At 37.1% G+C, this 25,117-nt stretch overlaps 1 protein-coding gene across 7 annotated transcripts; it reads left to right on the forward strand.

The window, feature by feature from the left end:
- The first annotated feature begins 301 nt into the window (after window positions 1-301).
- On the forward strand, window positions 302-24,740 carry rnf157 (ring finger protein 157). 7 transcript variants are annotated; one of them, XM_077551576.1, is made up of 20 exons: window positions 303-1,198; window positions 4,456-4,574; window positions 8,182-8,270; window positions 10,431-10,580; window positions 10,654-10,771; window positions 11,125-11,191; window positions 11,257-11,300; window positions 12,988-13,035; window positions 13,144-13,215; window positions 13,288-13,447; window positions 13,540-13,652; window positions 15,068-15,297; window positions 15,368-15,470; window positions 16,427-16,535; window positions 16,886-17,106; window positions 17,609-17,659; window positions 17,780-17,828; window positions 19,733-19,843; window positions 20,294-20,368; window positions 22,068-24,740. In XM_077551576.1, exons 1-19 carry the CDS (start codon window positions 1,111-1,113, stop codon window positions 20,326-20,328), a joined length of 1,977 nt encoding a protein of 658 aa, XP_077407702.1. In that variant the 5' UTR covers window positions 303-1,110; the 3' UTR covers window positions 20,329-20,368; window positions 22,068-24,740. The 7 variants fall into 7 exon arrangements, with proteins under 7 accessions (XP_077407705.1, XP_077407706.1, XP_077407702.1 ...); XM_077551575.1 differs by having other exon boundaries at window positions 304-1,198; window positions 20,294-20,328; XM_077551574.1 differs by lacking the exon at window positions 20,294-20,368 and having other exon boundaries at window positions 309-725; window positions 828-1,198.
- The last annotated feature ends 377 nt before the right edge of the window (window positions 24,741-25,117 follow it).

Consider the following 25,117-nt stretch of genomic DNA (forward strand, 5'->3'; position numbering starts at 1 on the left):
TGCAAATTTGCGAATTTTAATGGCACAAATATCCCAAGTTTATTTCTTGTAAAGTGAGTTTTTTTTCCCGCAAATTTACCACTTTATAATGTCGCAAACATGGGGGATTTTTATTTGTATATATTGAATATTACCCCCTCTATTTTTTATATGTAAATTCACCACGTACACACAAATAACCCCTAAAGGCCCATCGACGTGCAAACTTAATTACGCAATGACGTCATCGCGCAATGTTAATTGTCAGTTAGCAACTTTTAGCAACAAATTGCCCTGCCTGTAACAACATTTAGTTGGCAACTTTAGCCTACCGCTCCTCCTTTGTTCACTTAAGTCTACCTCAAAATGTTTTTACTTTACTTTACCTCACCAAATGGTCTCTTAGTGAGCTACCATGCTATGTTGTGGTAGCTAGGTTTCTCGGTCATTATTTTTTTATGGACCTCTCACTACGCCCCACGAGGCCTCGCGCTAAAAATGTCATGTTTTGCATAGCTAGCTCATTAAATTAAGCTCCATTAGCTTTCCCTTAGTCGTGTATTGCTACTACGTGCGTGTTACTGTCTCTGCATTGCAGTCTTCGCCGGGGGGTTAGGCTACATATGAGGCGGCTATGTTCGTTGCTAGGTGGAGAGAGAGAGAGAGAAAGAGAGAAAGGACTGCGCCAAAACCAGGGTCCGGATTTGTGACGTCACAGGGATCCACAGACCTCTGACAGAACCGAGGTTGACTTAAAGACCAGCGTCCCGCCGCCACCGTGTAGTACATCGACATATTTATGTTTTTGGTGCTTTAAAAGTCCAAATTAAGCTCGTTTGTTTTTAAAGGGAATCCCACAACTGCTGCTTTACCCTCCTGCCTCTTTTCAACCAACCAACCGAGCTCCACCGTTGACCGGCGAGGACAAACAACCAGCGGACCGGCCACTAATCCCTGGAACGGTCACTCACATCCACGGTGTAGAAAGGGGGAGCTCGATCCCCTTTTACGAGAAATGGACAGGGACAAGGACCGAGTGGATTAAATGAGTCGAAGTAATCATCATCGAGGGGGTTTGACAAAGCGAAGCTGAATGTCCATTTTGTCTTTATTCTTGTCATTTGACCGGAGATGGGGGCTTTCGCGAGCAGACAAAACATAGGCGTGGAAGAAGTGGATATTCCGTCCAATTCGGTGTACCGTTACCCACCGAAATCTGGTAAGTCGCCAACAACAGGTAAACCTAATGTGTGTGTGCGTGTATTCGAGTGTGTGTTCTGTTTTGTAATGGATTCACGCTGCATAGCGTATTGCAGGTGATTTATGTTTTGCGCTAAAATGATGAAAAAGTAGTACACACATAAGCACAGAGGCTGCTGACAAGCTGGAAAAGAGCTGCAGAAAGGCCTTCAGGGCAACATTTACATAGCTTGTCATATTTCTGTGCCGTAAAATTACATTACAGTCACTTTAATTAAATAACACAAAACTAATACTGCCTTTTCAAACAAAAAGTATGTTTTGATGAATTTAACAACACATCATTGAATATTGTGAATACTGCTTAACGCACAGCATCATCCCGGGACCGTTCCTAATATCTTGAACCTCTGGGGTTTCTGTAAACGTAACCAAAAACATGCCATCTTCATAAACTCTAGAGATCCATTTCGCGTTGAAATATTACAAACAGTTGTCTCTTCGTAAGTCAGTGGGGGTTCTATCTTGAATTGCACCCTTTGGGAGACCCCCCACATCACATTCATCTCACACATACACAAAACTGATGGAAAACACTAGCATAGGTTTTATAAATAAATACTGCAACAGAAAAAAATAGTTAGCCTTTGGGGGAAAACTGAAAACACAAATCGAATTAAATGTAAGAAAAAAAAAAGACGAACTAACTTATATGTTGGGAATCTTTCATAAGTACTGACTTAATGCAAATCGGACTATACAAATTTACCTCTAATCCACCTAAAATAACTTTCCAACATACCTAGTTGCATTTTGTAAGTAGTATGAGCATTTACATGTTTATCGCTAACATTATTTTTTTCTCTCCATAATAGTAATGTGTATTTTAGCTACTTAAACCTTAGCGACATAGTATAAATCCAAATCCCAGCTCTCTGGACCCCAGACTGAGATGTGTGTGTGTATGCGTGTGTTTGGATGCGTCCTGTTTGATTGCAGCATTGGCCTGCAGGGGAGTTGAGCTGCAATCTGATTTGAAAGATCACAGATAGACGTTGAAAGAAACGTGGCTTTCGTCTCGCCATAAACTGAATTTTGCGAATGCGATTACGCTTCGATGTCACACTAATGAATCACAACAATCATCCATTCTGAGAGGCCAGTGGCTTTGTTGTTATTACAGTAGACACATTATTATTATTATTATTATTTTTTTTTTTTACAATTTACAAATGTTGCCAGGTCTCAAAACATTGCTCATTCAAGTGAGCACCTGGATTCCATTCCCCATATACTACCGGGCCGATGAATACTGATTTTTGTTACCATGACAACCACAGGGTGAGGTTGGGGATTGAACATGCGAGGCAACGTTTTCTATTTTTGTGTTTAAAAACAAAACCCCCAAAAAATATGCCTCGTTGACAATGTTAGCAAGCAATCAAGTATTTGCTTTTTATCAGAAGCTAACCTTGTGAGCTAATGCTAATCTGCGTAACTAACAAAAACTCATTGCAGCTCTGCTTACCCTTAGACTTTGACAAGGCGAAATCAGCATCAGCTCTATTTTTGTGTTTAAAAACAACCCCCCCCAAAAAAAAACGCCTCGTTGACAACGTTAGCAAGCAATCAAGTATTTGCAGCTCTTCAGAAGCTAACCCTGTTAGCTAACGCTAATCTGCGTAACTAACAAAAACTCATTGCAGCTCTGCTCACCCTTAGACTTTGACAAGGCGAAATCAGCATTAGCTCTATTTTTTTGTGTTTAAAAACAACCCCCCCAAAAAAACGCCTCGTTGACAACATTAGCAAGCAATCAAGTATTTGCAGCTCTTCAGAAGCTAACCGTGTTAGCTAACGCTAATCTGTGTAACTAACAAAAACTCATTGCAGCTCTGCTTACCCTTAGACTTTGACAAGGCGAAATCAGCACTAGCTCTATTTTTGTGTTTAAAAACACCCCCCCCCCCCAAAAAAAAAAACGCCTCGTTGACAACGTTAGCAAGCAATCAAGTATTTGCAGTTTATCAGAAGCTAACCCTGTTAGCTAACGCTAATCTGCATAACTAACAAAAACTCATTGCAGCTCTGCTTACCCTTAGACTTTGACAAGGCGAAATCAGCACTAGCTCTATTTTTGTGTTTAAAAACAACCCCCCCCCCCCAAAAAAAAATGCCTCGTTGACAACGTTAGCAAGCAATCAAGTATTTGCAGCTCATCAGAAGCTAACCCTGTTAGCTAACGCTAATCTGCGTAACTAACAAAAACTCATTGCAGCTCTGCTTACCCTTAGACTTTGACAAGGCGAAATCAGCATCAGCTCTATTTTTGTGTTTAAAAACAAACCCCCCCCCAAAAATACGCCTCGTTGACAACATTAGCAAGCAATCAAGTATTTGCAGCTTATCAGAAGCTAACCCTGTTAGCTAACGCTAATCTGTGTAACTATATTGATAAAAAATGTACTTGGTTGTTTAATTCCACACTTGGTACGTGGGCAGGCTTTTGAGTAAACAACTATTTCTATACAAGTAATTAAAAAATGACATTAAAATTTCTATTATATTATCTTGTTAAAATCTAATTTGTATGGCATTTTTATACGTCGTTGCTTGCCACCATCCTGTCAGTGTTAGGGGAAGAAGGAGGAAGGTTGCAGATGAAACTGATCTGTCAGACCCAGTTCCCGTAAGCGGGATCCGGTGACAAAGGCGCCGACCTGCTTCAGGAGCTGTCATTCAGTCTTCTTTTAATCTGCGGATGTGCGAAACAAGTCTTGAAGGTGTCACACTCGGCTCGCACCTCCCACATCCTGTCAAGTATGTATCCGGATGCGTATTATTACAGTCTTGTCATTCCTCCCCTGTGATGAAAAAAAAAAAAAAACGACTTGGTTTGAATCCAGCTGCACTAGTGACGCGGCAGAACCGGACGGAACCGGACATTCGAGAATGGATGCCAACTGACCATCTCGCAACAGAAAAATGCGACCGCTGGTCCCAGGGGGAGTTATTTGAGAGGCTGTTGACAATGATAGTCCTATTAATAGACCGCATAGACACCAACTTTAGTTTAAAATGACTTTCCTTAATTAGAACTCTTATGTCGCATTGTGGCCAAAAAGGAATCCTTGTAGGTTATTGCGCCTTTTGTGAGTTGCCAAGTTAACTACTTTTGGAGTTTGGGCCAAAAATAATGGATTTTTTTTTTTGCTGTTGACAATTTGCAATCCAAATTTGGAAATTCATTTTGCATTCTGTGTTCTGGGTCCACAGGAAGTTACTTTGCCAGCCACTTCATCATGGGCGGAGAGAAGTTTGACTCAACCCACCCGGAAGGTTACCTGTTTGGAGAAAACACGGACCTTAACTTCCTCGGGACCAGACCAGTAGCGGTGAGTATTCTTACTGACGTCGCCAATTGCATATGACCAATTTTAATTCGCTTTATTGGTTGAATAAGTACAAATATAAATTTGTGTTTCACTGCCAGGTTTAGCTAGTTTACTTCTTTTTTTTTTTTTTTGCTAGGTTTAGCTAGCTAACTTAGTTCTATGGTTTAGCTTGCTAAATCAGGTATTGTATTGCGCCCATATCAGCACAAAACAACAAGAAATATAAAAACAAATCAACCAGTATTATCGTGAAGTCCAGTATTTTTGTTTTTTAAAGATTTTCTTTTGTTTTTCTCAATCCAGCTTTTAATTTTTTTTTATGACATTTATGGTTTTACATTCTGAAATAATTTCTTCATTTTAATATGAGAGTTATTTATTGTATGAAGTACAATAATTTTAAATAAGAAAAATATTAATTGTGAAATTGTTATAATTTTTTTTACTTAAAGTCATACAATTAAAAATAAAAATACATATACTTAAAGCAAAAAATAATACGTTAAAGTTGATTTAATTACACTAATAACTTCAATTGTAAAATACAGTAATTTCTTCATTTTAATCTGATAGTTATTTATTGTATAAAGAACAATAATTTGAAATTTAAAAAAAATGCTTAATTGTGGAATTGTTATATTTTTTTAATGTCAAATAATCCAATTAAATATAAAAATATGTTTAATTAAAGCAACAATTAATACATGAAAGTTGATTTAATTACACTAATAACTTCAATTGTAAGCTACAGTAAATCAAAAAATGTAAACTAAATGTAAAAAATGACAAGCTATAATTTGTGTATTCACCTACACGTGGAACCTCTCCTCTGTATTTTTTCAGGATCCCTCGCCTACCTTATCTTTTTTTTATTTTTTATTTTTTACCTGATCTCCTGTATCTTTTTTTGTGAAAACATTGCCAAAAAGCGCTTCTTTTTTTTTGTCATGACAATTATAATGTACGGAGGCATATTGCATTCACTTGAGAAAAAAAAATCAATTTTTTTTTTTCTAAGTCATTTTTTGAGGGTTTTGTTTTTTTATTTTCTGTTTTATTTTAAAAAAAAATCCGGTTTTTTTATGAATAATACATTTTTTTTTGTCTTTTTCTGAATGTTTTTTCCGGGGAGTTTTAAAAACATTTTTTCTCTTTTTTTTAAATAGAAAAGAAATTAACAGAAAAAAATATTTTAAAAAAATCAAATAAAATAAAATTCCTTTCAAGTGGCTGCAATAATGACATTCAATTATTTGATAATTATGGCGATTTGCAGTCGGGGCTGTCCCACATTATTTAAAAAGTTCAATTAAATTTTTGTACTTTCTTTTATGATTTCAGCACCTTTGTCAAACCCCTCTTTTCCTTGTCAGCCAACCCCATCATCTGGCATCCATTTCGTGTTGACGTGCTTGTACACAACCCCGTTCGTCTGCAGCTGACGGCATCCCGCTGCAGCGTTTAGCAGCCTTCCACCCTCTGCCCGATTGCGATTTACATGGACGCCTGTCAGAGTAATTAAAAATGAAACCCTGCCAAGCGATAAGGCTTTCCTCCTGCGGCCTTTCAATCATGTCACCGGAATGTTTAGCTCACAAGCAGCAAATTTTGAAGCCTGCCGTTAATGTCTAGACTCGGGCTAAAATTAGCAGTAGCGTTTTTTGCTCCCAGATTATGTGGGCGTTTAAATCCTCCCGCGGGCACACACACCCAAAAAAAAATTCCCCCCCCCCCCTTCTTCATCTCTCTTTGAATGAGACGCTCGAAGCGGCGTTATATAACGCTCAGTGGCTTGTGAGCAGATGGCGCAGTAAAAGCGTAAACCCAGCTTGAGTTATTGCGCTCTGGCTCTCTCGCAAATATGATCACGGACGAGCTATATTTAGACATCTTCCCTGCCCACATGCAATAATCTGCTATAAGGAATTGAATGTTTTCAAATGGCGTTGAACATACACAAGCGCGAATGGCCGCCGTGACATTTCTAATAAGACCTCCAGTGTTGCCTAATGAAAGGCTCTTTTCAGCATCAGCGCGCGCGGGTGTGTGTTTTACCAGCGCGACTCCCACCCGAGGCCCAGATCGCTACTGTCGTTCGCGGGCGCGTAAACACCGGAGAGAGGTTTGTGTAGTCTGCGGAGATTGGTCTTTTTTTTTTTTTTTTGCACAGTCAGCAACTTGCGGCTTTGAATCCGATCGAAGCGAAACGCAAACGTGACCAAGGGATGTTTGACCCTAAAGGTCAAAGATGAATCCGCAGCTGATAACTATCTTCTTGGAAAGTACAGCAGATTTCTCTTATTCATGTTGACTAGCTGAAATTGTTCAATGTTGAGGATAAACCATGAGCAGCCGTGGTGTGTACGAGAGGACTTGTTAGGGCCGCTCCCCATCGTCTCATAGCGTGTATTTAACTCATTCACTGCCAATGACGGCTGTAGATGTCAAAAATTCATTTGGACTTTTTCTATTAGTTTTTTACTTTTGTTAACAAGAGTATGAAAACCTAGACAATTTTTTGTTGTATATTTAGAACAGATATAACATTTGTGATTAATCGGGAGTTAATAAGTAATCGATAATATTAACTCATTCACTGCCATTGACGGCTATAGACGTCAAAAATTCATTTGAACTATTTGTATTAGTTTAACATTTTTTTTCCACTTTTGTTACCAAGAGTAGGAAAACCTAGATTTTTTTTAATTGTACATTTAGAGCAGATATAAAATTTGTGATTGGGAGTTAACTAGTGAAGTCATGCAATTAATTATGATTACAATTTTTTTTTAATTTAACTTTTTTTCCCATTTTTGTTAAGAGTATGAAAACATAGATTTTTTTTTATTGTACATATGGAACAAATGTCGGCCCTAATTTTTAATAATATTTTTTTTTAATGAATTTATGGCAGCGAATGAGTTAATCATCCGATTAATCGATAAAATTAATCATCTGATTAATTTTACCGATTCAGCTGTAGATGAATTAATTTTACCAATAACAATAAAATGTCTTGTCTTGGTTGATTCCTCAATAAATTGCAGCATAGTCTCATTTACTACACTAGGCTTCTCAGAAAAAATACAGATTACCAATTAATCGATAATATTAACTCCTTCACTGCCATTGACGGCTATAGACGTCAAAAATTCATTTGAACTATTTTTATTATTTTAACATTTTTTTCCCCACTTTTGTTAACAAGAGTATGAAAACCTAGACAATTTTTTGTCGTACATTTAGAACAGATATAACATTTGTGATTAATCGGGAGTTAATTAGTGAAGTTATGTGATTAATTACAATTAAAAAAAATTATCGCCCGATGCTCCTAATGGAAAAAAAAAAAAGATAAAAAATTAGCGGGGGTCAGACGATTATTTTTTTTTAATTGTAATTAATCGCACGACTTCAATAGTTAACTCGCGATTAATAATAAATTTTATATCTGTTCTAAATGTACAATAAAAAAATTCTAGGTTTAAAAAAATAAAACTAACTAGAAATAGTTCAAATTATTTTTTTTTACGTCTTTTGCCGTCAATGGCAGTGAACGAGTTAACTTTCTCAAATGATTGTTTTTTTTTTTTTTTCTTGCTTTCAGTTCCCATACGCGGCCCCTCCGCCTCAGGAGCCGGTGAAGACGCTACGGAGCCTTATAAACATCCGCAAGGACACACTGCGGCTTGTACGGTACGCTGTAATACAATTCCACACGCGCACAAGCGCTGACTAAGAATGAGCAGCAACCGCTAAATCCAGGCTCGGTGACAAAAAAATGTGTATGTTTGTCAAGTCTGCGTGAGTCAGCAGCATACTTCCTGGTTTAGGGAGAAGACTAGTTGACGGTGGCGTTTCAGATTATTGGGGGCAAAGAATGGTTAAAACGGACAAATTCCTCACTCTTTATCCTTAATCTGTATTTGCGCCAACATGTTTCTTTGGGGAAAAGGATTCATAAAAAAAAAAAAATAATAATAAACTAGAGCTGTGAGCAGCTGTAAAGGGCCATATAAATGTTTTTGCCGGGCTCTATGGGTGTGTAAAGATTCAAACCGAGGTTTAGACCATAAATTTCAGCATCATTTTTCTTTGCATCACACTAAAAAGCTTTCAACAACTTTAGATCTAACACCCAAAGTTTCAAGAACATCGGAGGGATTCTGTGGGAGGAGTTTGGTCAAATATGACCTAGATAAAAGACCAAAAATATAAACAACAAATAGCAAATGGCTAAATCTAGGCTATGGCTCCATAAGATTTTTTTTGTAGGTCTCGTATGCCTTCCAATTTTCACAGATCTCACTCAAACATACTAGCGGGAATTTGTGTTGCTTTCGTTCACAAAAACTGAACAAAAATATTTTCGTCAACACACATTTTTCACCGGACCAACACGAGACTAGATTAGACTAAAACCCTCATTAATAAACAATAACTGGGACTAAATCAGTATGTTTTTTGTTTTTTTTTGTCGACTAATGTCGAAAAATGTACTTCGCTAAATAAAAACTGGACTAAAATCTTTTTTTTCTTTCTTATTTTGAGAGAGAGCTCAGTATTGTTCATTCGGTAATCTTGTATGTCGTCATCATTGCTCTCTTTCTCTCTTTTTCTTTTTTTTTTGTATGCGCGTGAGTATTAAAAATCCCATAATGTTCACCTAAATCGAGTACTTCAGGATCCAGCTAGAGTCGTGAGGTTGTCAGGAGACCAGAGGAAGGATCAAAGAAAGGAAAGTGAAATCCACTGGACTAAAATCTATGGATATTTTAATGATCTATTATTAATTAATCCGATCGCTAACTAATGCTGGCTAACTTACTAGCTCATAGCATGGAGCTATGTAGCCACTTGTTGACATACTGTAATTGTGTGTCAAGTTGTTTATGAGAGAAGATTTGATGCGAATTAGTTAACTAGTGAAGTCATGCAATTAATTATGATTACAATTTCTTTTTTTAATTTAACTTTTTTTCCCATTTTTGTTCAGAGTATGAAAACAGATTTTTTTTATTGTACATATGGAACAAATGTCGGCCCTAATTTTTAATAATCTTTTTTTTTTATGAATTTATGGCAGCGAATGAGTTAATCATCCGATTAATCGATAAAATTAATCATCTGATTAATTTTACCGATTCAGCTGTAGATGAATTAATTTTACCAATAACAATAAAATGTCTTGTCTTAGTTGATTCCTCAATAAATTGCAGCATAGTCTCATTTACTACACTAGGCTTCTCAGAAAAAATACCGATTACCAATTAATCGATAATATTAACTCATTCACTGCCATTGACGGCTAAAATTCATTTGAACTATTTGTATTAGTTTAACATTTTTTTCCCACTTTTGTTAACAAGAGTATGAAAACCTAGACAATTTTTTGTCGTACATTTAGAACAGATATAACATTTGTGATTAATCGGGAGTTAATTAGTGAAGTTATGTGATTAATTACAATTAAAAAAATATATCGCCCGATGCTCCTAATGGGAAAAAAAAAAAAGATAAAAAATTAGCGGGGGTCAGACGATTATTTTTTTTAATTGTAATTAATCGCACGACTTCAATAGTTAACTCGCGATTAATAATAAAATTTATATCTGTTCTAAATGATCCAACAGATGAGAGAAGATTTGATGTGAATTAGTTTCCGATCCAAAATGTTCAACAATATGTGCAGACAAAAAAATATATACGGGTAAAAAAACTTTTGACTTTTTTTTTTTTTAACTAAAACTAGACAAAAAAAATGTGAAACTAATAGAAACAGTCCAAACGAATTTTTGACGTCTGTCGCCGTCAATGGCAGTGAATGAGTTCAAACCCAAGCTTCTACCTTTGCAGGTGCAGCGAGGACCTCAAGTTGCCCGGCGACGACGAGGAGGGCAAGCAACGAGCCTGCTACAACGTGGAGTTCACCTTCGACGCCGACACGCAGGTGGCAATCACCATCTACTACCAGGCCGTCGAGGAGTTTCACAACGGCGTGCCAGTGTAAGGTCAACGACCTTGATCGTCTGCATTTTTTGTGTGAGCGCACCCCGTTGACCTTAACGGTTCGATTTAGCTACCTGCCCCAGGACGGCTCCCTGCAGTCGGAGACGGTGCACTTCAAGAGGGGGGTGAGCCAGCAGTTCTGCCTGCCCTCGCACACCGTCAACCTCAGCGAGTGGGCGGACGAAGAGGTGAGTTGCTTGGCTACGATTTATGAAAGACTCGACTTGACTTTTCCAGGTTTCGTACTGTGCTCCCCTTTTAACTCATTCGCCGGCATTGACGGCTGTAGACGTCAAAGATACGTTTTTAACTCTTTGACTGCCAGACGTTTTCAGAAAAGGGATGCCGTGGGTGCCAGCCGATTTAATTTTTCAGTAATCAAAAATAGAAAATGGTTAGTTTCACCTCTGTTTTGAAAAAAAAAAACGTCTTTTCACGTCTTTGGCACTCCTCCATAGGATTTTACTAAACGTTATTTAACGTTTTTGGCAGTCAAAGAGTTAATAAGTATTGATTTTTCCACCTCGTTTGTTCTTTGCAGCTGCTGTTTGACATGGACAGGGAGATTTTCCCCATGGTGGTGCAGGCCGTGGTTGACGAGGGCGACGGTGAGTCCGCACCCGCGTCCTCGTCGAACGACTGTGAATAAATGTCTTGTGTTTTCTGCACGCAGAACATCTGGGCCACTCTCACATACTTCTGGCCACGTTTGAAAAGGTAAACTTGAGCGCGAGGTCTTTTCACTCATTCACTCCCAGCCATTTTCACCGAAGCAACCCCCTTCGCTCCCGGCTGTTTTATTGGATTTTGACTGATTTTGCAATATTGTGTTCTATTGCTATAAAAACATGGAACCTACCAAAAGAAAGATTAGAGTGTCTTCTTTCATCAGGAAAAAAAAGTATATTTCGATCTGTTTCCGTTATTCAATATTCACATTGAGGGGTGAAAAAACCCTTTTTGCAACATGGCCCTGGTTGATCTCTTATACTCTGCTGCCACCTGCTGGCCGATTTTGTAATAACTACCATCACTTTAACCAGTCTCTTAAATTCAGAGGCTGCATCAAAGCCTTCTGTATGCTCTAGAATAAAAAAAATGTTAAACTAATACAAATTAATTTTGACGTCTATAGCCGTCAATGAAAAGATGATTAAAAATTTGGGGCGTCGATTAAATTTTTTAATTGTAATTAATCGCATGACTAAACCCAAAATATTCTTCAAAAAAATATGATGAACATTTAATGTTTTCCATGTAAAATGGGGGGATATTGGGATAAAAATCCCTTAGAAGAATGGGAAAGATTGGAAAAAAAATTTTTTTAAATATAAAAATTAGAGCTGTCAAACAAATTTTTTAATCACATTTTAGAATTTTGATTAATCACGATTAATCGCATGACTTCACTAGGTAACTCACAATTAATCAAAATGTTTATATCTGTTCTAAATCAGCATCATCAAAGCCTTCTGTGTGCTCTAGAATAAAAAAAATGTTAAACTAATACAAATAAGTCAAATGAATTTTGACGTCTATAGCCGTCAATGAAAAGATGATTAAAAATTTGGGGCGTCGATTAAAATTTTTAATTGTAATTAATCGCATGACTAAACCCAAAATATTCTTCAAAAAAATAATATGATGAACATTTAATGTTTTCCATGTAAAATGGGGCGATATTGGGATAAAAATCCCTTAGAGGAATGGGAAAGATTAGAACTTTTTTTTTATTAAATCTAAAAATTAGAGCTGTCAAACTAATTTTTTTTATCATATTTTAGAATTTTGATTAATTGCATGACTTCACTCGGTAACTCACAATTAATCAAAATTTTTATATCTCTTTTAAATCAGCATCATCAAAGCGTTCTGTATGCTCTAGAATAAAAAAAATCTTAAACTAATACAAAAAAGTCTATAGCCATCAATGAAAAGATGATTAAAAATTTGGGGCGTCGATTAAAATTTTTAATTGTAATTAATTGCATGACTAAACCCAAAATATTCTTCAAAAAAATATGATGAACATTTAATGTTTTCCATGTAAAATGGGGCGATATTGGGATAAAAATCCCTTAGTGGAATGGGAAAGATTAGAATTAATTTTTTTTTAAATATAAAAATTAGAGCTGTCAAACTAATTTTTTTATCATATTTTAGAATTTTGATTAATTGCATGACTTCACTAGGTAACACAATTAATCAAATTTTTTATATCTGTTCTAAATCAGCATCATCAAAGCCTTTTGTATGCTCTAGAATAAAAAAACGTATAAATATGTCTTTGGGGGCATGGCAATATTTAAAATAGAACGTATTTATACGTTTTTGGCAAATGAGTTAAAAATGCACAATATGTAATTCAAAGTAGAATACCTCATGCTGCTGTTTTCTGTTGCAGCACATGGACGGCAGCTATTGTGTGAAGCCTTTGAAGCAGAAACAAGTGGTGAGCACGCGTCGCTTTTTTTTTGTCAAGTATTTGCTCATTCGTTTTTGAAGCAAAGCATTTATGTTCCCCGGAGACGTGACACCCGTCTTTTCTTTCATCTTCCAGGTGGATGGAGTGAGTTACCTACTGCAGGAGATCTACGGGATCGAGAACAAGTACAACAGTCAAGAATCAAAGGTAAACACGACGAGAGGCTTTTTTTTCCCGTCCCGACGAATTCCGATCGCACACCTTTGATTGAACCCGCAGGTCGCCGACGACGAAATCAGCGACAACAGCGCCGAGTGCGTGGTGTGTCTGTCGGACGTGCGCGACACGCTCATCCTGCCGTGCCGACACCTGTGCCTGTGCAACGCCTGCGCCGACACCTTGCGCTATCAGGCCAACTGCTGCCCCATCTGCAGACTGCGTGAGTCCACGCCGCACACCCAATTGCGCCCAGGTGCTCTTTTGACAAACGTTCCCAAAAAATGTTGTTTTTTTTTGTTTGTTGGTTTTTAGCCTTCAGAGCTCTGCTGCAGATCCGAGCAATGAGGAAGAAAGTCAGCCCTTTGACGCCGACCAGCTTTAACCCCGTCATCACTTCTCAGACGACAGACTCGGAGGAACACTCGGTACTGCGGCGGAGCTAATATGAGCTAATGCTAACTAGGGCTCGATCGATTAATCGGCCAAATTGGAAGGCAAATTTTTAATTTTTTTTTTAAACCCAAAATATTCTTCAAAAAATGTATATGATGAACGTTCAATGTTTTCCATGTAAATTGGGGGGATATTGGGATAAAAATCCCTTAGAGGAATGGGAAAGATTGGAATATTTTTGGGGGAAAATATAAAAATTAGAGCTGTCAAACAAATAAAAAAAAATTCCTTTTTTTTCTTTCCTTTTTTTTCTTTCTCCAGGAAGAAAAAATAAATAAATAAATACATTTTGTAATGTAATCACATCTTAAAATTTTGATTAATCACGATTAATCGCTTGACTTCACTAGTTAGATCACGATTAATCGCAAATTTTATATCTGTTCTAAATGTACAGTATTTTTTTTTTATAGGTTTCCATACATACTCGTAAAATTTATTCATCTACAGCTGAATCGGTAAAATTAATCAGATGATTAATTTTATCGATTAATCGGATGATTAACTAATTCGCTGCCATAAATTCATAAAAAAAAAGATTATTAAAAATTAGGGCCGACATTTGTTCCATATGTACAATAAAAAAAAATTCTGTTTTCATACTCTTGTTAACAAAAATGGAAAAAAATGTTAAACTAATAGAAATAGGTCAAATGAATTTTGACGTCTATAGCCGTTAATGGCAGTGAATGAATAAAAAAAAGAAGAAAAGATTATTAAAAATTTGGTGCATCAACCGATTGCAATTTTTAATCGTAATTAATCGCAGGACTTCACTAGTTAACTCACGATTAATCGCAAATTTTATATCTTTTTTTATAGGTTTCCACTCTTGTCAACAAAAGTGGGAAAAAAATGTTAAACTAATAGAAATAGGTCAAATAAATTTTGACGTCTATAGCCGTTAGTGGCAGTAAATGAATAAAAATAAAAAAAGAAGAAAAGATTATTAAAAATTTGGGGCATCAACCGATTGCCCTTTTTAATCGTAATTAATCGCATGACTTCACTAGTTAACTCACAATTAATCACAAATCAGTTCTAAATGTGCAATAAAAATAAATTCTAGGTTTTCATACCTACTTTTGTTAACAAAAGTGGAAAAAAGTTAAACTAATAGAAATAAAATTAAATTAAATAAATAATATTAATAATAAAGGAATTTTTGACGTTTATAGCCGTCAACGGCAGTGAATGAGTTAAAAAGGCTTTTTCTCAACATGTTTTGCATGTCAAATTTAAAGAGCACCCGTTATGTGTTAATTCTTTCGACATTTAACGTTATGAGGACGTCTTCAAAAAAATTGTTATCCACTGTACATGCTCCTCCTCTTGTACATGTAAACTATTAATCGGCCAATTTATCGGCGACCGTTCTTCTTTCCAGGCGTCCGAGCACATCCCGCCGGGTTACGAGGCCGTGTCCCTGCTGGAGGCTCTCAACGGCCCCCTGGCCACATCCTCCGTGGCGCCCCCCCTCCACTCCGGCCCCAGTCACGTGTCGGGCGCGCTGCCCCCGTACGGCAGCGAAGCCCACCCGCCGACGGCCCGTTCCCTCTCCCCGCTGGACCACTCCAACTCAAGTCAGGGGCTGAAACTCAAGAAGAGCGCTTCCAAGTCAGTTAATATGATTTTAAAAAAAAAAATGTTTTAAAGCTTCTTTAAACCACAAGTTTGCATGTTTTAGGTCGCTTTCCCAGAATTCCTCAGTGCTCCCCGAAGAGGAAGATGAGAAGTCTTGCAGTGAATTAGAGGCCCGTCGCCACAAACTTGCAGTGGATCCGCAGGAGGTTTGTGTTTTTTGTCGCCAGAGCTTTTGATTTTAAGACAAACAATGGATCTAACTAAACTCGATTATTAAAAATAGTTGTCGGTTAATCTGATCATTGCAAATTTTAATTAGGGATTGACGAGTACCAATACCAGGTGTTGAGGTGTCGATTTATCCGATTAGTTGTCGATTCATCGATTAATTTTGACATGTCTAATGTTTTTGTTAGGAATGGACGAGTACGGTATTGGTGTCGATAATCGATTAGATGTCGATTAATTTTGCAAGCTCTAATATTTTTTATTAGGTATGGGCGAATACCGATACCAGGTGTCTGTATCACTGTCGATTAATTTGATAATTAATTATTTGTCAATTAATTTTGCCAATTTTTATATTTTTATTAGAAATGGACGAGTACCAATACCATGTGTCGGCATCGGTGTCAAATAATTTGATAATCGATTAGATGTCGATTAATTTTACCAGCTCTAACACTTTTATTGGGTATGGGAAAGTACCGATACCAGGTGTCTGTATCGCTGTTGATTAATTTGATAATTGATTAATTGTCGATTAATGGTTTAATTTTGCCAGTTTTAATATTTTTATTACAGATGGACGAGTACCGATACAATGTGTCAGTATTGGTGTCGAATAATTTGGTAATCGATTAGATGTCGATTAAGTTGACCAGCTCTAATACTTTTATTAGGTATGGACGAGTACCGATACCAGGTGTCTGTATCGCTTTCGATTTATTTGATAATTGATTAATTGTCGATTAATCGATTAATTTTGCCATTTCTAATATTTTTGTTAGGGATGGGTGAGTACAGATACCAGGTGTCTATTGGTGTCGATTAATTTGATAATTAATTAGTTGTCGATTAATCGATTAATTTTGCCATTTCTCATATTTCTATTAGAGCAGAAGCTCCTGCTTCAATGCTAATCTCCTCTTTGTCCTGACAGTGCGGAGTCACGCCTGACAGCGAAAACCTGACCCTGTCCTCTTCCGGGGCCATCGACCAGTCGCCGTGCACCGGAACTCCGCTCTCCTCCACTATCACTTCCCCTGAAGGTAACACAAAACGTAATCCTTTCAACGGCATCTTGAAAAAGAACGTTGTTGAAATACTTAGCGCATGCTAAAAGCAGACAGAAGCTGTCGGGAAGAAGAGTCCAGGATCGAACACGTTCTGGTTTCCATTTACAGTATAAGTAGTATTGACCAATCACATTTGAGTAACAATAAAATGGCGGCAAAATGTGGAAAGCAAAACCCTCCGTCCAGTTTAAGGAGCATTTTAACATGAATAAATTATTAGCCGGCGTAGGAAGACCGAGAGGAAAAAAAAATCTGGGTGGTCTCCAATGGATTGTTTGAAAAAGGCCGTCAAACGGTGATGTGTGTCTCCGTGTGTCCGCCAGACCCAGTGAGCAGCAGCCTGGCCCAGTCAGTGATGTCCATGGCCTCGTCCCACTCGCGCCACTCCCACATCAGCACTGACACCATGTCCTCCATGTCAGGGTCCTACCTGGCTGGGGCGGATGGCGAGCCCCCCGGGGCGGGCCAGGAGGGGGTTGACGCCCGGGGCCAGGAGAGCCGGGACGCCCCCATGGAGAGCCGAGGACCCTCACAACTGGAAGGGGTAAATATCGGTGCTGGGGTGTAACGATTGTTTTGATGCAGATGAATCTGTCGATTATTTTATTTGTGAATAAAAAAAACAGGACATTTGAGGTTCAACAAAAACGAATTGATCACCATAATTATTTTTGATAATCAATAAATCTTTTTAATTAAAATTGTCAAAATTCTCAGATTTCTGTCATCCTCCATGAAAGCGGACTGACTTATCTTTGTTTTGAACCCAAATAATTTGCTTTTACTTTTGGCAAACAACGATTGTGCTCTGTCAGAAAATTGATAAAAATGCCGATAACGACGATAACGATAATCGGTCTGCAAAAACGATAGTTTATGATGCTGAAATTCCGACGCTTTGGACTGTTTTGCGTTCAACCAGGCGGTTGAACGATTCATCGATTATCAAGAAAAGTTGTTGATTTCATTTGATAATTGATTTGCTTTCGATTTATCAATTAATTATTGCACTGACTTATGCCTCTTTTCTTTTTTCTTCTTCCAAGGAGTCAACAGAATTGAACTATTCCGTGGCTGTGGATGAGCAGGACTCGGAGGTGACTGGCAAACGATAACTTGTTAACAAGTAGACTTGACTTGAGCTCTTATTTTTTATTTTTAAAAATTTTTATTTTTTTATTTTTTATAATTTTTAAAAAATATATATATTTTTTTAGGGAAACGACGTGACAGAAGAGGATCGCCCCTCGCCATCCAACGGCAAAGGTAACCTCCCCTCACTTTACAACAGTTGACAACATGCTCCGTGCAACCTGGTCCCGTAATTTAAAATTGTTTTAAAGCATCCATGTAACATTAAATTGAAATCATTTTGGGCCGTTAATCGATCTCGAAAAGTCACATTTGAACGGATTACTCTCGGGCATGAGTCACTTCAAGCTTGCATTTGCATGCCTTCATGCCATACATGTTAATTACACGTCCACCTTATTATTTTCTCCCGAATGCACTTTTGTGCGCGGTGAGCAAACAAACACGAGGCTGCGGGCGAACGACAACAAGGTCACTTTTCAACAGACAAGCCCCGTGCGGTGACGTCATCATGTTTGTGTGTGCGTGATTGACAGCACAAGCACTGCCAGATGGCTTGTGTGTGTGTGTGTGTGTGTGTGTGTGTGTGTGTGTGTGTGTGTGTGTGTGTGTGTGTGTGTGTGTGTGTGTGTGTGTGTGTGTGTGTGTGTGTGATCTGCCAATCATTGACGTAGCCACCCTTTGCCTTTTTGTCCTCATTAGCGCCAACATATGCGCTCACCCGTTTTTTTACTGTACATATGGAACAAATGTCGCCGCAAATTTTTAATAATCTTTTTTTTTTTTATGAATTTATGGCAGCGAATGAGTTAATCATCCGATTAATCGATAAAATTAATCATCTGATTAATTTTACCGATTCAGCTGTAGATGAATTAATTTGACCAATAACAATAAAATGTCTTGTCTTGGTTGATTCCTCAATAAATTGCAGCATAGTCTTAATTTACTACGCTAGGCTTCTCAGAAAAAATACCGATTACCAATTAATCGATCAAATTAACTCATTCACTGCCATTGACGGCTATAGACGTCAAAAATTCATTTGAACTTTTTCTATTAGTTTAACATTTTTTTTCCATTTTTGTTACCAAGAGTATGAAAACCTAGATTTTTTTTAATTGTACATTTAGAACAGATATAAAATTTGTGATTGGGAGTTAACTAGTGAAGTCATGCAATTAATTATGATTACAATTTTTTTTATTTTTTGTATTTAACTTTTTTTCCCATTTGAGTATGAAAACATAGATTTTTTTTTATTGTACATATGGAACAAATGTCGGCCCTAATTTTTAATAATCGTTTTTTTTTTAATGAATTTATGGCAGCGAATGAGTTAATCATCCGATTAATCGATAAAATTAATCATCTGATTAATTTTACCGATTCAGCTGTTGATGAATTAATTTTACCAATAACAATAAAATGTCTTGTCTTGGTTGATTCCTCAATAAATTGCAGCATAGTCTCATTTACTACACTAGGCTTCTCAGAAAAAATACCGATTACCAATGAATCGATAATATTAACTCCTTCACTGCCATTGACGGCTATAGACGTCAAAAATTCATTTGAACTTTTTCTATTAGTTTAACTTTTTTTTTCCATTTTTGTTAACAAGAGTATGAAAACAGATTTTTTTTTTATTGTACATATGGAACAAATGTTGGCCCTAATTTTTAATAATCTTTTTTTTTAATGAATTTATGGCAGCGTATTAGTTAATCATCCGATTAATTGATAAAATTAATCATCTGATTAATTTTACCGATTCAGCTGTCGATTAATTAATTTTACCAATAACAATAAAATGTCTTGTCTTGGTTGATTCCTCAATAAATTGCAGCATAGTCTCATTTACTACGCTCGGCTCAGAAAAAAGACAATTTTTAATCATCAATGCTGTTCCACTCCAGTCCTGTAGGTGGTGCTAGCGCACATTGCATTTTGTTTGTCAGCAAACAAAAAAACAGCGCATTCCGCAATTCTTCATCCTCGCATGGCCGACCCGTCACCCGCACCCCCCCCCCCGCTGTGCTCGGCTGCTCTTGTTTGACCTGTGCCCTCGCTTGCAGGTGGGCGGAGCAGGTGTCCCGAGTTGGCCAATAACAATCAGGGCGTAGCCCTGTGTGACACGCCCTCTTTGGGCTTGGACAATGAGCAGGCTCCCGACGGCCGATTTGCCGGTGAGTGGACGCCGACCACAAGTGACGTTAGCTCGCTAGGCTAGCACCAGGAAGGAAGGAATGGCGGCGGAAGCTAACGTCGGGCTAACGAGCAGCACCTCTTTTTTTTCATTTCGTCCCTCCGCTGCTTCATCGCTTGCTGGCAGCGAGTAACCATCCTTTTTTCGAACCCTGATGTGTGCTTCATACATGCATGCTCTCAGTGTGAGCTCACCCTTAACGAGCTCATTTGCTTTGTATGAACATTTTGTGCGACCTCGCCTCGATGTCCTCCATCGTTTCCCGTCCCCGTCCGTGTGTTTTAGCTCAAACGGCGTCCTTCTCTCTCTCTGTGTGTGTCGTAAAATGTCTTCTGTTATCTCTCCCTCTTTCCTGTGAAATCCTCCCATCCCGTCTTCTCCTCCTCCCTTCCCTCTCTTGCCCTTCTCTCGCCTTCTTTTGGATGGAAAGATGAGGAGTCGTGCCCGGTACAAATTGACGACTAGGTATGCAGTTTTGGCTGAAACGCAAAAATCGGACTCGCAGGTGATTTATATTCACGTTAAGCCAGCAACTTGAAGGCAACATTATGTATACCAATACTTAAAATAATCATTATGTTTTTATTTTGGACTACAGATTCCCATATTTGGCAGAATAAAATTCTGATTACCGGCCAATTAAAGATTAAAGTAACATCTTTAACTTGAACGTGACTGTTTTGCAATACTTTACACTGGGATTTTATTTCTATTAGTTAAACTTTTTTTTCCACTTTTGTTAACAAGAGTAGGTATGAAAACCTAGAATTTATTTTTATTGCACATTTAGAACAGATATAAAATTTGCGATTAATTGTGAGTTAACTAGTGAAGTCATGCGATTAATTACGATTTTTAATAATCTTTTCTTCTTCTTTTTTTTTATTCATTCACTGCCATTAACAGCTATAGACGTCAAAATTTATTTGACCTATTTCTATTAGTTTAACATTTTTTTCCACTATGTATGGAAACCTATAAAAAAAAAAAAGTACTGTACATTTAGAACAGATATAAAATGTGCGATTAATCGCGAGTTAACTAGTGAAGTCAAGCGATTAATCGTGATTAATCAAAATTCTAGGATGTGATTACATTAAAAAAAAAATTAGTTTGACAGCTCTAATTTTTATATTTTTCCCAAAAAATATTCCAATCTTTCCCATTCCTCTAAGGGATTTTTATTCCAATATCCCATCTACACCCATAACACTTTAAACTTTACAAAAGAGAAAAAAAAAGTTTAGATGGTGGGGATATTTGAATGTTGTAATCTTTGTCTATTGTTGTAATGTGAAAAATGTCATTAAAAAAAGTTAATTAAAAAGTTTTAAAAATGTTTTATGCTAGAGCATACAGAAGGCTTTGATGCAGCCTCAGAACTGAAGAGAATACTAGTAATGACAAAAACGGCCAGCAGGTGGCAACAGAGTATAAGAGATCAACCAGGGCCATGTTGCAAAAAAGATCCTTTTGCCAAGTGTTTTAAACAGATTTGCGAATAATGATAATACTTAGCTATAAGCTGGAAAATGGAAACATACTTATTTTTTTTCTGATGAAAGAAGAGACTCTAAATCTTTCTTTTGGCAGGTTCCATGTTTTTATAGCAATAGAACACAATATTCTGTGGGCCTGGCAAAATCAGTCAAAACCCAGTAAAACAGCCGGTAGCGAAGGGGGTTGCTTCAGTGAAAAGGACTGGGAGTGAATGAGTTAACTCTTTGACTGCCAGACGTTTTCAGAAAAGGGATGCCGTGGGTGCCAGCCCATTTAAGCATTTTTGACTGATCTTTCAAGGTCCACAGAAAATGTTGTGTTTGGACTATGGAAACACACATTCTACCAAATGAAAGATTGGACTCTCATCTTTCATCAGAAAAAAAAGTTTGTTTCTACCTTATTCTGTTTTCCAGTAATCAACAATAGAAAATGGTTAGTTTCACCTCTGTTTTGAAACAAACGTCTTTTAACGTCTTTGGCACTCCTCCCTAGGATTTTACTAAACGTTATTTAACGTTTTTGGCAGTCAAAGAGTTAATGTAACTTTTTTTTGTTGGTCTCTTAACTTTTCTAACAAAGGTATCGATTACAGGATGAACATTTGAGTATTTCACAATATTTGCTTTGTAGATGAATCGTTCACCTCCACCTTTTTTCTTCTTATCGTCAACATCTCTTTCCGTTGGTCATCTCTCGTCCAGGTCTGATGTACCTCGGCGGCTACAGGCCCGTTTTGGACTCCACCAGCAACCGGGAGGAGCAGGGAGGAGTGGAGAACCGGGAGGGCCAGAGTCCCCAACACCCCCGCCGCGGACCCCTCATTGTGTAGCGCGCTCGCACCCGCACCCAAAACACTACTACTACTAGCACTTCCTACTCAGTGCTTCATCGCTGGATAACGGCTGAGCAGGGAACCTCACCACCATCTTCACCATCATCATCATCACCTCCAGTTTCTTCTCCAGTGAGGTGTTATCTGAGCACTTTTATATCTTATTTTATTTCCCGCTCTGTTTTTATTTATTACTTCCCCAGTGACAGTTTCATGTTGTGACTTTTATGGTTAGAAGTTGCTGCTGCTCTTCCTCCTCCTCCTCCACCAGCCAATCAGGGCTACTGTGATCTGCAATCACCAATGCCAGGTGGGCTACCTTAACGCGCTAATTGCTACAAACAAATCCCGCTCCTCTCTGGACGACCCGCGCTGAAATGCGAAACGAAAGCAGACTCGGGCTTGAACATTAAACGATTGTAGGATGGTAACCTGCCAGTAGGGGGTGCTAGTGTAAACTCATTCACTGCCAGTGACGGATATACACGTCAATGGCAGTGAATGAGTTAATAGTAGTGGACGTGATTATGATGCCCATCCCTGGCTACCTTACCTTGAACTGGATTCAAACCCCCGACCACCCAGCCTTGTTAGCATGTCAGTATTGTTGCAGTGCAAATCTTGAAGCCACCACCCAGCAATAAAAATGGCTTCTTTTTCTCCTCAGTTCGCATTTACGGAAGAGGATTGGGGCCAAAAAATAAACCTTTGGCAGGATTCTCACTTTATTCTCAAAATTCTGACTTTAAAGTGAGAATTCTGACTTAAAAGTGGGAATTCTGAGAATAAAGTCAGAATTGTCACTTTAAATTCTGACTTTAATCTCAGAATTCTCACTTTAAAGTGGAAATGCTAAGAATAAAGTCAGAATTTTCACTTTACTCTCAGAATTCTCACTTTATCAGTGCTACTATTATTCTCACTTTTAAATCAGAATTCTGAGATTAAAATCAAAATTTTCACTTGAAATTCTGACTTTAATCTCAGAATCCTCACTTTAAAATCGGAATTATGAGATTAAAGTCAGAATTCTCACTTTAAAATCAAAATTCTGAGATTAAAGTCAGAATTCTCACTTTAAATTCTGACTTTAATCTCCGAATTCTCACTTTAAAGTGGAAATGCTAAGAATAAAGTGAGAATTTTCACTTTACTCTCAGAATTCTGACTTTATTAGTGCTACTATTATTCTCACTTTTAAATCAGAATTCTCACAATTCTGATTTTAAAGTGAGAATTCTGAGATTAAAGTCAGAATTTTCGCTTTAAATTCTGACTTTAATATCAGAATCCTCACTTTAAAATCGGAATTATGAGATTAAAGTCAGAATTCTCACTTTAAATTCTGACTTTAATCTCCGAATTCTCACTTTAAAGTGGAAATGCTAAGAATAAAGTCAGAATTTTCACTTTACTCTCAGAATTCTGACTTTATTAGTGCTACTATTATTCTCACTTTAAAGTCAGAATTCTGACAATTCTGATTTTAAAGTGAGAATTCTGAAAATTCTGACTTTACTCTCAGAATTCTGACTTTATTAGTGCTACTATTATTCTCACTTTAAAATTAGAATTCTGACAATTCTAATTTTAAAGTCAGAATTCTGAAAATTCTGACTTTACTCTCAGAATTCTGACTTTATTAGTGCTACTATTATTCTCACTTTAATCTCAGAATTCAGATTTAAAAGTGGAAATTCTAAGAATAAAGTCAGAATTGTCACTTTAAATTCTGACTTTAATCTCAGAATTCTCACTTTAAAGTGGAAATGCTAAGAATAAAGTGAGAATTTTCACTTTACTCTCAGAATTCTGACTTTATTAGTGCTACTATTATTCTCACTTTTAAATCAGAATTCTGAGATTAAAATCAGAATTTTCACTTGAAATTCTGACTTTAATCTCAGAATCCTCACTTTAAAATCGGAATTATGAGATTAAAGTCAGAATTTTGAGAATAAAGTGAGAATCCTGCCAATCTTCTTTTTTTTTTCTCTTCACTGACCCTAATCCTCTTCCGTATGCACTGAACGGTTACATTTAGAAACCTTTTTTTTCTTATTGTAAAGGGACTTTTAGTAAGAGACATTCATATCCTGATGGTTCTCTTTTTTTAATTTTTTTTTTAGTTAATTTCTCAATGTTGATTTGTGTTTTGATCCGTTGCGAAGCACTGTGTCGTTGATTAGAATGTGGATTAAACTATGTGAAACATTTGTAAAGGTTTACACAAACTCACACTCACCTACTTAATGTACTGTAGCTGGTCATAAAGGGACATGAATGCACTATGAGGCCGCTTCCGAGGCGACGTAATGTGCGGTGCATGAGGCTGAAGGTGCGAAGCATGATACGTCCGGGTGGCAGGTCTCTCGCGTCTTTTTGGTTAAGCGTCCATTTCTCGGCCTGTCACATGATCACAGTCACATGATCACAGTCTGAATGTGTCGTAGGCGGTGGATCAGAATCTGTATGAACAACCCACTTTTGTAGGATTGTAGGCGTGAACGTGAGATGGACAATAAAGTTTTTTGCAACTTAACAGTCGAGTTTGAAAGTGTTACTTTTTGGCGACTTGATATTTGGGTGTTGTTTCTATCAAAGTCCCGTTCACATCCTTGTGTGCTTTATTTATCCTCTTTGATCTTTTTTTTTTTTTTTTTGAGACACTTACCACTGGGAAAAAAAATCATAATAGAAAAAAACCCTGTCTAAAACGGTAATAAAATTATATATATATATATATACATACATACATACACACACATATATAGATATAATTTTATTTTATTACTGTTTTAATTTTAATTTTATTACTGTTTTAGACAGTTTTTTTTTTCCTATTATGATTTTTTTCTCAATATTTTGGGGCTTTTTTTTATATATATACATATATATATATATATATATATATATATA

This window comes from Vanacampus margaritifer, chromosome 18, assembly GCF_051991255.1.
Source record: "Vanacampus margaritifer isolate UIUO_Vmar chromosome 18, RoL_Vmar_1.0, whole genome shotgun sequence".
NCBI lineage: Eukaryota > Metazoa > Chordata > Actinopteri > Syngnathiformes > Syngnathidae > Vanacampus > Vanacampus margaritifer.

Bases quoted from the DNA above. Each gene is read 5' to 3' on its own strand.
- rnf157 (XM_077551573.1), top strand. From the start codon at position 1,111: ATGGGGGCTTTCGCGAGCAGACAAAACATAGGCGTGGAAGAAGTGGAT. The intron at 8,271-10,430 runs GTACGCTGTAAT...CTACCTTTGCAG, and splicing joins GACACACTGCGGCTTGTACG to GTGCAGCGAGGACCTCAAGT. The intron at 10,772-11,124 runs GTGAGTTGCTTG...TGTTCTTTGCAG, and splicing joins GCGAGTGGGCGGACGAAGAG to CTGCTGTTTGACATGGACAG.